The sequence below is a fragment of the Peromyscus californicus genome, unplaced genomic scaffold, assembly GCF_007827085.1.
Source record: "Peromyscus californicus insignis strain IS unplaced genomic scaffold, ASM782708v3 Scaffold_18__1_contigs__length_77618521, whole genome shotgun sequence".
In the NCBI taxonomy this organism is placed as follows: Eukaryota; Metazoa; Chordata; class Mammalia; order Rodentia; family Cricetidae; genus Peromyscus; species Peromyscus californicus.
Genome location: NW_026294480.1, coordinates 11357115 through 11371064, shown reverse-complemented (window position 1 = coordinate 11371064; position 13950 = coordinate 11357115). Strand labels below are relative to the sequence as shown.

Below are 13950 nucleotides of genomic sequence, written 5' to 3'. Positions count from 1 at the left end.
GGACAGTTTAAAGCTCTACGTTGGGTATATAATAGATTCTCTAGTAGAGTAGATCTTCCTTAGTGATTGGTACCTGATTGAAGGTTTGAAATAACTGAGAAGAAAGTTTATAGAAGGAGTTTTGAAGAGGAAGGAGGTAACACAAGGGCTTCCAGTGGGAATGAGAGCAGTGTGTTGGAGACAAAACAATGTTTCCAGGGGCTCAGAGCAGAATGGGTGGGGTGATCTTCAAGCTAGTTCATAGATTGTTTATTCTGTACTTATTGCATTGATCACGAGTAGTCCTTTGGGTTACTAGGATATACAGTTGAATGGAAAGCCAGGAGGCACAGACATGTAGGCACACAGTCTTTAAATGGTATCTATTTATTGTACATAGTAATGTCTTTCATGAAGTTTTCTTTCTAGTGCTGGGAATTGAATGCATTCTGGACAAGTACTCTAATACTACTGAGCTATTTTCGCAGTTACATAAAGATACTTTCATACAAATATGTCATACAATTCAATCTTATTTATCCTCTTATTTCCTTATTCCTCCCCCACTCCTAGTCCCCTTCTTTGCCTCAGTTTCACTTCTACATTCATGACATATGTATGTGTCATGATTTTTTTTCTGAGACAGGTAACAGCCTTGGCTGTCATGGAACTCGCTCTGTAGATAAGGCTGGCCTTGAACTCACAAAGATCCACTTGCCTCTGCCTCCCAAGTGCTGGGATTAAAGGCGTGTGCCAACACCACTATTTGGCATGTCTTATAAAAGTCTAAGATTAACAAAGAAAATAAAGTGTGGTATTTGTCTGAATCTGCTTTCACTTAATATGATCTGTATTTGCATCAATTTTCTTGCAAACAACATAATTTTACTCCTTATGGCTGAATAAAATCTCTACTGTAAGTACATATACATGTGTCTGTGTATCTATCTGTTATAGTCTTCATTTGTTGGTTATGAATAGTGCTGTAATACATCTTGAAATTATCTCTGTGGTGTGGTAACTTAAAGGCCTCCATATATATATACCCAAGAGTGGAATAGCTGAACTATATGGTAATTTGGATTTTCTGAGGAAACACTATACTGTTTTCCACAGTGGTTGGAGTGATTTGTATTCCCACCAGCAATGTCTAAATGTATCCTTGCCAGTTCTTGTCATTATTTGTTTTCTTAATGGCAGCTCATCTGACCGGGGTGATGGAATATTAATAGTCTAAGCTCCTATTTCCTGATGACTAAGGATGCTGAATTTTCATTTGCTTATTGGCCATTTGTTCCTGCTCTATTGTCATTGTCATTGTTGTCCTCCTCCTCCTCTTCTTCAAACTATTTATCACCCCATTCATTGATTGGATTGTTTAATTTTTTGCTACTTAGATTTTTGAGTTCTCTCCATAGTCTAGATACTAATTGTTTGACATACAGCTTACAAAGATTTTTCTTTCATCCTGTACTCTTTCTCTTGACTTGATTAGTTTTTGTTAAGCATATTTAAAAAAAAATATTCCATCTCATTTCTCAATTTTCTCATTTTATTTCCTGTGCCATTGGAGTCTTTACAGTCTTTCCACTCTGCCTTCTATAATGATCCCTGAGCATTTGGAGGACAGGGTGTGGTATTCATATTCCATTTAGGGATGAGTATTCTGTTCCGCTGTCTCTTGCTTTCTGCCAGTTTTGGGTCTGAGTTAATTACCATCTATTGACAAAAGATGCTTCTCTGATGAGGATTGAGAGTCGCACTAATCAATAGTCATACCAGAACATTATTAGGACTCTGTATAATACTATGTACGTTCAGCAGAACAATAGCAGGTTTTCCCCTAAAGCCCATGCCATGGGTTCTTGGCTCTAGTAATGCTGTCAGGTGTGGGTTTGATCTTGTGGAATGGGCCTTGAATTTGGTCAGCAAGTAGTTAGATACTACAATGACAGTCATGCTACTGTAGCATCAATGAGTAGGTGTCTTGTATTAGTCTGGTTTTTAATATTGTTCTCAAGGTTCACAGCTATGTGAGATCAAGGATTCCTTTTATCCTCCATAGTATACATAGCACATTTGAGTTCTAGGAAAGCTAGCCAGTAGGGATGAAGCTTCAAGGTGAGTAGCAGCTTGATTTCTTCATGTTCTGAGTGAGGTAACCCAGACCTAGAAAGACAAACGTCATATGTTTTCTCTCATTCATGGTTGTTAGCTATAAATTGCTGTGGGATGTTCTGTATGGCAAATGTGTTGCTCTGATTGGTTAGTAAATAAAACACTGATTGGCCAGTAGTCAGGCAGGAGGAAGTATAGGCAGGACAAGGAGGAAAAGAATTCTGGGAAGTGGAAGGCTGAGTCAGAGCCACTGCCAGCCACTGCCATGGCAAACAGCATGTGAAGATGCCGGTAAGCCACGAGCCATGTGGCAAGGTATAGATTTATAGAAATGGATTAATTTAAGATATAAGAACAGTTAGCAAGAAGCCTGCCATGGCCATACAGTTTGTAACCAATATAAGTCTCTGTGTTTACTTGGTTGGGTCTGAGCGGCTGTGGGACTGGCAGGTGAGAGAGATTTGTCCTGACTATGGGCCAGGCAGGAAAACTCTAGCTACAATAAATCTTCAGATATGTGTTTTAAATTTAGAAAACCCATAGATATTCAGGAAATTATTACAAGGCTGTGGGTCCAGGGGAGATGGAACATAGTGGTATAAAAGGTTAAAATGGAAAAAAGGAGCAGGAGGGGTTAAAATGGGGAAGGGCAATGTAGAGGAGGGAATATGGGGAGGGATAACTAACACTAAGTACATTTCAAAAATTCATTTGGAAACTTACTAGTATAAACACTTCCTTAAATATATGCATATATAAAACAAATGAAAAGATAGTGGGTCTATGTGGTAGTTTGAATGAGAATGCCCCCCACAATCTCATATTTTTGAGTACTTGGTCCCCAGCTTGTATAACTTTTTGGGAAAAAATTATGAGGCATGGCCTTGTTGGAAGAATTGTGTCACTGGGGGTAGACTTTGAGGCTTCAAAAACTTGTTCCATTCCCAGTCTCTCTCTGTGTTTTATGTTTGTGTCTCACAATGTAAGCTCTCAGGTCTTCTGTTGTTCCACCATCATGTACTTCAATACTCTGAAACTGTAAGCCAAATTAAACTCTTTTATAAGTTGCATTGGGCATGGCATTTTACCACAGCAAATTTTAGAAAAGTAACTAAGACACCCTATAATGGGTGGCAGTGTCTCTGCTAGTTCCCATGGTCTAAGAAATAAAAATTCCAGTGCCAGGGATTGGTTACTTCTCTTGGAGTTGTTGGCTCATGAGGTCCCATTGACACACAAACATTATAGGCTATTACCAATGCTACTTGGAACTTGATGTGAAGACCCTATTGCTGAAGGAACTACATACTTGAGTCATACATAGAACATGGAGAGAGCAAGCTAGCACTCACCTGGAATCTAGCCATTTCCACAGAATTAAGTCTGCTGCTCTATGACCATAGGAGGTCTTTCCATCCCCCGGTATTTTCTTGAATTTCTTTCTTCACTTTTCTGAACTTTTAATTGTAGAGGTCTTTTATTTTCCTGGCTAGGTTTACTATAAGGTATTTCCTTTTCTTTTCTTTTGAGGTCTTTGAAATATTTTAATCTTAAAGAAAATATCATTCTCCACAGAATAGCAAAGGATAACTTTAATTTGCATTGTTGATGTAATTTTTTTAAAAATTGTTTGTGCCTTAGTTAGGGTTTCTATGCTGTGATGAAACATCATGACTGAAAGGAACTTGGAGAAGAATGGGTTTATTTGGCTTACACTGCCATATCACTGTTGGTCATCAAAGGAAGTTAAGACAGGAACTTGGAGGAAGGAGCTGGTATAGAGGGCATGGGCGACTGCTTACTGCCTTGCTTCCCATGGCTTACACATCCTTTTTTTTTTATAGAACAGGATAGGGGTTTATAGAACCAGCCCAGAGGGGTCCCCCATAAGAAATGGGTTGGGTCCTCCCACATCAATCACTAATTATGAAAATGCCCTACAGGCTTGATTACAGCTTGATTTTATGGAAGCATTTTCTGAATTGAGATTCCCTCCTTTCTGGATGATTCTAGTTTGTGTCACATTGACATAAAGCTAACCAGCACAGCACAATTTGAGAATTTAATACACGAATATGTTTTTTGAATATCAACTCTACTTTCCTTCTCTCCAACTTCCCCCATACAAGCCTCCATTAGTTTATCCTCCCAACTTCAACTACTCTTTTTAAATCCACTGAATCCACTCAATGCTGCGTATGTTCATGAGTATAGGGCCATGCAGTGGTACACAGGGATGCATCGCTGATGACTATCCTCTAGCAGCAGCTCTCCATTGCCAATGGATGGACATAGTATTAAATTTCATCCTAAATACTTGCATTTGTAACTATCTGATAGTGCACTCTCACCCTTCATCATAGAAGATTCTTTTTATATTGGTGAGAGACTAATTGCCTCCACCATTGAAGGTTAAGTTGGAAATAAAGAGCTCTTTGAACTAGTAAGTATTGAGCCCTTACCAGACACTAACTCCACTGATGTCTTGATCTTAGAGTTCCCATACTCAAGAGCTGTGATAAATTAATTTCTGTAATTTTTAAGGAGTCTTTTACCAAGCAAAGGTAGTCTATTATAGCAGCGCACATAGCTTGTGAGAAAAAGTAACTTTATTCCACTACCAGTTTTTATTCATCTCTAAGATGACAAAGCTTATGTGAGGTACTAAATTCTTCTTAACTGTTGCATTTTATGGTGACATGGAATAACTGCTGCTTTTTCATTATAAACATGGGTCATTTAAAAAGAAAATATTAGAATAAAATGGAAATTGACATTTTTTCCCCCAAAGCAAGAGTTTCAAGGAATGAAGATAAAAAATTAATCTTGGCCCAGCTGGGAATGTTTTAAAATTGAAAATAGATTCCTCTCTCATACAATACATACCAACCACATTTCCCCTCCCTCCACTCCCCCCACCACTTCCCTTATCCCCCAGACCCACTCCCCGTCCATTTCCTCTTCAGAAAAGAACAGGCTTCCAAGAGACAACAAGCAAACACGACAAAATTAGATACAGTAAGACAAGGCGGAAGTCCTCATATCAAAGCTGGACAAGGCAAGACAATAGAAGGAAAGGAGTCCCAAGAGCAGGCAAGAAAGTCAGGGATACACCACCTCCCACTGTTAGGAGTCCCATAAAACACCAAGCTAACAGCCATAACATATATGCAGAGGACCCCATGCAGGCCCTGGGCTTGGTGTTTCAGTGTCTGTGAGTCCATGTGAGCTCTGCTGAGTTCAGTTTTTTTCTTTCTCAGCTGTTTCTTAAAGAATCTATTTAATCTGTTGTGATGTTATCAAAAATAGTTTCTCCCTCCCCCTAATATACAACCATTCATTGTGCTTAATTGTACATTGTTGGTAGAGTTTTCCTGCCTGGCCCACGGTCAGGGCAAATCTCTCTCACCCGCTAGTCCCACAGCCATTCATACCCAACCAAGTAAACACAGAGACTTATATTGGTTACAAACTGTATGGCCGTGGCAGGCTTCTTGCTAACTGTTCTTACAGCTTAAATTAATCCATTTTTATTAATCTATACCTTGCCACATGGCTTGTGGCTTACCGGTACTTTACATCTTCCTTGTCCTGATGGCGGCTGGCAGTGTCTCCCTCACCCAGCTTCCTGTTCTCTCAATTCTCCTCTCTGTTAGTCCCACCTATACTTCCTGCCTGGCCACTGACCAATCAGTGATTTATTCATTGACCAATCAGCAACACATTTGACATACAGACCATCCCACAGCACTTCCCCTTTTCTTTTCTTAAAAAGGAAGGTTTTTAACCTTTACACATCTCCAAAGTCAGCTTGGTATATTTGAGAATTTGGGCGTAGCTTCTCTTACTACTTCCTGCTGGACAGGGGCGCTGTATCTTATGGGGACACAAAGAATATTTTAGGGTTATGGAGTAGTCCATGAGGGAGTATCGTCTGAGCCAGTTGCCTTGAAACGGTTCTGGATGTTGGATCATCTGGGCCATGGTGTCATCGGAGACCTTTCAGGTGGTCTTGGCAGGTCAAACCTGATGTGTCTTAATCTGGAACAAATCCATAGCCTCTGGCTTTCTGTGGAAACAAAAGCAGAGCCTCCTTTCCAAAGCAACATATCCTTACATCCAAATTTTGAAGTCAAGGTATCTTTAAAATATACATTTTGGCAGAACTCAACAGCTTTTGTAATCAAATGTTTTTCTTTAGTTACGAATATCAAAGAGAACATAATCCAGATTTTTTGTGTGGTAGCCATCTTTATGTGGCTTATTTTTTTTATATTAGCTTGAACCTATTGCTTTGAACTGCAGCCTTCTAAGCCTGAAATGGCGCTGGCCCTGCTGGCTCCGCCCACTTCAGCTTCCCAACATGGCGGTGATACGTTTTCTGCCAGCTCTGGGAGCCATCAACTCTCAGAAATAGTGGGTCTATGCTTCTATCAAAGCAGTGTGTAGCCCAGAAACCTCATTTTTTTTTTGTTTTGTACTAGCAAAGGCTAAATCCACCACACAGCTTAATGTGCCACTTGCAGAGACCTCATTCCCACCATACTGCAGGTCGAGCATGCACGCACGCTAGGAACCCGCCAGTAGCTCAAACCGGCAGGCTGCCGCTAACTTGAAAGAGACAACTAGGAGCTGTTTTTAGCTCCATTTTAGAATCTTTTTATTCAGGTTTTACATGGAAACTTGGGCCCCACGTTGGGCGCCATTTGTTGGTAGAGTTTTCCTGCCTGGCCCACGGTCAGGGCAAATCTCTCTCACCCGCCAGTCCCACAGCCATTCATACCCAACCAAGTAAACACAGAGACTTATATTGGTTACAAACTGTATGGCCGTGGCAGGCTTCTTGCTAACTGTTCTTACAGCTTAAATTAATCCATTTTTATTAATCTATACCTTGCCACATGGCTTGTGGCTTACCGGTACTTTACATCTTCCTTGTCCTGATGGCAGCTGGCAGTGTCTCCCTCACCCAGCTTCCTGTTCTCTCAATTCTCCTCTCTGTTAGTCCCACCTATACTTCCTGCCTGGCCACTGACCAATCAGTGATTTATTCATTGACCAATCAGCAACACATTTGACATACAGACCATCCCACAGCAGTACATTTTTGGAACAGGCAAGAAAGTTGCAACATAGTTGTCCTCTATTAAATACTGGACAGTGCTTCAACCTACAAGGCTCTCTCATTCCTTTCCAAGAATAGTCTTTGGTTAACTCATGGGTCACTTCCTTATTTTTTCCATTTTGCTGGAAAATAGGCAGTTACCATGGAAACTGGTGAAACATCTATTGATCACGGTGCTGTGATCATTAGGTCTTTAGCTCCTCCCTGCTATTACAACAAGTTGTTTTCACTTTATGAGCTAATATTTGCATTGAAATAGTTTCAAGGCCCCATTTATCTTATTATAAACGAACTAAGATTGATTTGACAAAAGCATGCAGTTTGACAGTGCATGGTGCCTAGATTAAGTAGAGAACGGCTCAATAAACATCTTTTACATTATTTGTCTATAACCTGCTCTATAAAACAAAGAATCTTAAGATGACCAGGTGGGTTAATTTTCCTTTTATGAATAATGTTTGGAACATTTTCCTCTGAAATCCTTCAATGGGTGTTATTTAGTAGACAGCATATTTTATCATTTGAAAGATTCCCTAATGCTTTCTTTTACTTAAAATATGATTTTTACCTGCTGGGTTTTTTTTGTTGTTGTTGTTGAAGTTGCGACAATGGTATTTTGAAGGTGTCATTTATCATTTGGTGCTAAAAGTTATGTGTGCTTAGGTCAGTTATCAGAAAAAGACAGGAGTCAGTATCAAACGGATATTGTTGTTAGATTATCTAATATAAGCAATGTGACACAGTCCCTAGGATAGGGTCAAAACAGATGTAAATTGTTTATGGAAGTGAATCCTTCAGATATTTTTAGTGATACTAGCATCTGTAGGCAAACTATGTATTTAAAATTAGCATGCCAGTATGTTGACAAGAGCTTTTCATTTAGTGACCTGCCATGTCCTCAATCCTGCATGGTTTATACACTTACAGTATGACATGTAGGCCATATTATCTAAAACTTGGAAGGAGAGTTCCAGGCCGATAAGATAGCTTGTCCTAGATGTTGGCCAGGTTAACTGGGTTAGAATCCAGCATCAGCTTGTTTCCAAAGTTTCTCTATAATCATCTATTCATTTATTTAGGTTTGAAGCATGCTCCTCACTATGATTTATATCTCCAAATTTAATAACTGTCAAAGTAGTAAAGTAATTGAAATTAAGATACTTCAAATAGAAACATTTACTAAATGAACGGTTTTAAAGTTAAGAAAGAAAAACTAGCAACTTCTCATGTTTGATTTTAAAGGTGGTGCCTCATTGGATCTTAAAGCCTGTCCTCCTAAACCGTCGAAATGGATCCTAGACATGTCCTGGCTGAATTTGGTGGAACTTAGTAAACTTAGACAGTTTTCAGACATCCTTGATCAGGTACTACGTTCTTTGAATGTACTTAAGCTGCTGCCATGGTGAGCAGCTTTCAGACTCATCACCACAGCGTTTGTGGGGGAGAAGATGCTTCCTTCCTACACTGTCAGTCTCAGAAGGTATTGTACGTGTTTGGCCTTCCTGCACTTGTCCATGGCCTGAAAACAGGAGCACTCACTGAAGGCTGGATACGCAGGAAGAAGTGTGCTCAGGAAGTTTCACTGACACTATCTCAGCCTACATGTCCCTATAAAGGCCTATCTAGAAAAACTAATAGGTCCAATGAGATAGAATAATTAAATGCATGCATAATTCTATGTATGTGCTCTTTTTAGAGATTAAATGGAAAGAAATATAAACAGCCTTTTCTACTAAGTTTTCCTTCTTGTCCTTTGTCTCTCTCCTTGCTCTTCCTCTGCCCTTCCTTCCAGTTTCTTCTTAATTAGTCAACCAGGTCTGAACTTCATGCTGACATTTGTCCCTTGATCTGTAGATGTCACTGTTCTTTAAACCACTCAGTTGCCCACGATCAGTGTATGTGTAGGAATCGTAGAAGCTGAGTATAAAACAAGGCTGCAAGGAGGTTATTCAAGATCTGGTGATCACAGAGAAGTGACAGTGACATCTTGATGACTTTATTCAGGGACAGATTGCAGGGGCTATGGATGTTTGTTTTGACTAAGAAATATCCTGAGATGGGATTTGAACTTCCATAGTTCAAGTCTACCAGATGTTTAAATTCTGATATGTTTTTATACTTTGGCTCACAACCGGTGATGTTTATTATCACTAACCTGTAATTTGGGTATAATCAGTTGTTTTAGGAAAAATACCTTAATTTTGGAATTATTAACATACTGCAGTTTATCCTTCCACCAGGATAGATCCAGGACTCTTCCCTGGATCACTCTGATCAGAATTTGCTGCCTTTTGGAGAGAGCGTCACATGTGTGAAATCCTGCCCCATGATGCAGCCTTTGATGATTGAAACGGATTAGTTTTTATTTTTATATGGTGCTTTCTGAGCATGAATCCAGAAAAATTCTTCTTTTGATTAAACCAGGAAATATACTTGAAGCATTCATCAAAGAGATTATCAGATTCTATTAATTTATAGATGTGATTTGTTTGTGTGAAGCTTTTGATGTGTTAGCCTCTGTGACACTAGTGTCCTATTGGTTTCTGGATTCCAGAGGATAATATACTGTGTGTTTTGCCAATTGCCTACAAGTAGCAGGTGTCTGCTCATCCATGTGATGATGATATTGGATGTAATCACTCAAATTACTTCAGATCAATAGAATATTGATCCCAAACCTGTTTATTCAATAACAAATATGTATTAAATGTCTTCCTTTGTGTCAAGAATGGTCCTAGGAAATGAGGAAACATGAATGAATAAGGTCCAATTATAAGAGGATTTTGTGGAGCAAATCAGACTTCTCTGAGATAATGAAAATGAGGCTCCATTGATTTTTCTTTATTTATAAATTTATTACCATAAAGGCAGAGGTGAAATCAAGTATCTCTAGATTCTCCCTACCTTGGCAGCTAGCTATTGGCTAATGTTAACATAGACTGATTTGGGAGCAAGTGATATTTGATCTTAGACTTTTTGACATGAGAACATATAAAGTTTAAAAATAGTGAAGGTATATAGCTTACCTATGCCTAGAATGGTCAGAAAGTTTAATAGAAAATGTCCATGAGCATTTACTGAAAGACTTTTGTGTAACATGACCCACTTCTTATCCCATGGTATTTTCAGATATCAAGAAATGAAAAAATGTGGAGAATTTGGTTTGACAAGGAAAACCCAGAGGAGGAACCTCTTCCAAATGCTTACGATAAATCGCTTGACTGCTTTAGACGTCTTCTTCTCATTAGGTCGTGGTGCCCCGATAGAACCATCGCCCAGGTAAAGTGTGTATTAAAAGGAAACCACAGAGAATGTTCTAAAGGAGAGTTTTCCTTTAACTTTAGGGAAGTATTTTGAATGTGATTACCAACCAGAATTTCCTTGTGGGCTTCCAAGCAGTTTTCTAGTGAAACAAATGTGATGAATGGGAACGTAAACAGTGAATGAAGCACTGAACTGTATACTTCCCTGAATGATTTCTTAAACCCCTTTGGTCCTAGTGCTGCAACAAAATCAAATGAGAAAATCATGACTCTGAGCTTGGCACGTAAGAATAACATAAATGTAATGTATTATTCTCATGTATCATTTTACAATAACTCAGAAATGATAGAGCTGCTCTATTTTACCAGCTGTAATTCAGCTCCTGTAGAAGCAAGAAAACCTCAGAAACATTAGTGAGAGAGCAATCTAGCAGGACAGATGTGGTGTCAGTTCCCTGGATAACGCCACAGCTCTAGTGAGAGGAATCAGGTTGTCCTAAAACTGAGTTCTGCACATGGCTAAAATGTGAATCCTTCCTCCAAAAGCTTCATCTTCTCCAAGGCTTTTTATATGCTGTCCTTACATCTAGGCATTCACCCACTGCGGGGGCAGGGGGCACAGGTCTTGCTTTCACAATTAAAACTTTAAAATTTAGCACAGGTGGACGTCGTAATGGCTTCCACAAAGCAATGATAGAATGAAATCTGCTGGACTCTGTATCACCCTATTCTCTATAAAGACTATTACAAAGTTTACAACTCGACTCAGGTACCACGAATCATAAAAACAGCTAGATCCAAAGGCTTATTAAGAAAAGAAAAATGAGTTTTGCCACTTAGGGCACTGAGGTCACTCGTCTATTCCGTTTCCCTTATCAACTTTATTATTTCCACTCTGCCCCAATGAATGGTCCAACAGTTGCCTTTTTCAGGGTGGTATAGGAGGGAAGATGTAAGTACAGTTGTTTATCCATCACTACCTCCTTACCTCCCTTCTCTTTTTCCACAGAAAACATTTAGTTTCAAAGTTAAAATGAAGGCCTTCAGACTCCTCTGGAACATTGACCTCTTTGTATGGCTTTGTTGTTCTCAGACAGGTCACAAATATGGCTTCTTTTCTGCACACTGTGTATCTTCTTGGTCACTCCGATACATCCTTTATATTCTAAAAGAAATGTCAAGAACATTCCACTTCCTAGCTTTTCAAGTCACAATGAATTCCCAAATAAAATCCAAATGGTCCTCTGGCAATATATTACACCCTCTGAAATTTGTATCTGTATGAGTCTTTTTAAAATTTATTTCCAGATAATCGCTACAAGGTGTATATACTCTGTCCCCATTCCCCATTAGCAATATCAGGCTGCAACTGATTCACTGCAGCTTGTGTGGTGTGATGGTCCACAGTAGGGAATGTCAGGTGGGTTGGCCACAAGAATACCACACTGTCAGAGGGTATCTAATGCTACTTACACAGTGATGTCTAAAAAACATGCCACAAAGGGAGGTCAGTCCATATGAGATAGCTTCTGAGTTCATTTTCCCCTCTACTCAAAGGTTGAGACTGCTTAATTGAGACCAGATGGAACAGAATGTTCTTTGGAGTTGGACAGAATCACTTGTGGAAATGTAGCACTGTATATTTATTCGTGCCAATGAGGTGTTAAGTTTTTATAGGTTGGCAGGCTGTGCAGAAGTCTGGCTGGCCCTCACCAAATCATCACTTACACAAATTGTACTGGATGTCCTCTGTGCAGATGAGACAATTTATTCTTGTTTGCTCCAAAATTCCTGCACATGTGTTCACTGTGTGAAGTACATCCCACTCTGACTTTCCTTTGTCTGGACAAGGCCCACCCAAACTCTATGGTTAGCTTAAATGCTTGTTTGATAATAAGCAAGCTCTGATGCATTTCTACAATAACATTTGGTTTTGTCATTGTACATCCTCTGGAGGGTGTCATTTCTTTGCTATTACTTGGTCATTTTATGTCTAATCCTGAGGAGAAGCAGGATTCCCAAAGACAGGAGAATCATCTTGTCACTGGGCCACCTGACACACATCCTTGGACAGAGAAGGAGGTTGAAGTTTCATGACTGTTGTGACAGAGATTTATAGGGATGGGGAGGCTCAGTACTGCCTGTTGGCTCAATGAGATGGTGCTTATGTTGGGCTGAGTTATGGAGGAGAGGAAATTTATTATTACTCACACATGTTGTAGTTTTGTCTTGAGGCTTACATCACAGAATGAACTGCAAACCCTGGACTTGAAGCCAATCAGAAACAGTGGCTGTGATCCCAAGAATGCCTCTCTTTCCCAGGAACAAGGATTTTATCAAAAAATTCTATCATAATTTCCATTTTATATAAAATAGCTTTCTTTATCAAGGAGTTAGAAAATGAAGGCTTGGCCTCCCCAACAAAATTGATCAATGCCTCAGGTATCTTCTGAGCTAAGCATAACTTTTATATATATATATATTTTTTTTTGGTTTTTCGAGACAGGGTTTCTCTGTGTAGCTTTGCACCTGTCCTGGAACTCACTTGGTAGCCCAGGCTGGCCTCGAACTCACAGAGATCCGCCTGGCTCTGCCTCCCAAGTGCTGGGATTAAAGGCGTGTGCCACCACCGCCCGGCTAACTTTTATATTTTTAATACATAAAAACAATAAGTCATACTGTATTGTGATACATGAAGGGACTAGATGTATTTTCTTGACTTTGAACCACTTTTGGCAGGCTCGCAAGTACATCATGGACTCTATGGGAGAGAACTATGCAGAGGGAGTTATCCTGGACTTGGAAAAGACATGGGAGGAATCTGACCCACGGACACCACTCATCTGCCTCCTGTCCATGGGCTCTGATCCCACAGATTCCATCATTGCTTTGGGGAAGAGGTTAAAAATAGAAACACGCTATGTGTCCATGGGCCAGGGCCAGGAGGTCCATGCGAGGAAGCTGTTGCACCAGACCATGGCAAATGTAAGGCCAAATGTCTAGATTAAAAAAAACCTTGAGATTGTGATATGGACACTGTAGATGATTTTATTTAAAATATCCCACAGATCAGATATTAGGGACTTTTTGCATAGTCCACACATTAGGTGGCTGTATGTAAAGAATCTCATAGTTATAGTGTAATTCATGTGAAAATTAAGATTTATCATTTTAAGGCTCTGTTTTTGAACAAAATTAGATTCATAGGGAAGTTTCTTCCGTAGTCTAGAGGTATATGTTTGGTTGCCAGTTGAGAACCTAGAAGAGAAGGAAAACTCTTAAAATTCTGTGTGCAAACTTTCTTCCAAGTGTTTTCAGTGTGGTTGTTTTCCACCCAAGGTGCTGGTTTCTCAGTCCAGGCCCTGCCTGGTTTGCCCTCTACAGATCCAGCTTCTCATCTTTCCCTAGATAGGTGTGGACACACTGGGCACTGTATCTCCTTTTTTTTGCTGACTTCCCTCTCCT

The 13950-nt window shown here is 39.6% G+C and overlaps 1 protein-coding gene across 11 annotated transcripts in view; it reads left to right on the top strand.

Annotated features, from left to right (window-relative positions):
• Nucleotides 1-13950, top strand: part of Dnah5 (dynein axonemal heavy chain 5) — a 289003-nt gene that overhangs the window by 248950 nt on the left and 26103 nt on the right. For all 11 annotated transcript variants that reach the window (XM_052743036.1, XM_052743034.1, XM_052743032.1 and 8 more), the window contains 3 exons: nucleotides 8465-8586; nucleotides 10352-10501; nucleotides 13225-13470. In XM_052743036.1, coding sequence (XP_052598996.1) covers nucleotides 8465-8586; nucleotides 10352-10501; nucleotides 13225-13470 — 518 coding nt within the window. The remainder of the gene's footprint in view (nucleotides 1-8464; nucleotides 8587-10351; nucleotides 10502-13224; nucleotides 13471-13950) is intronic.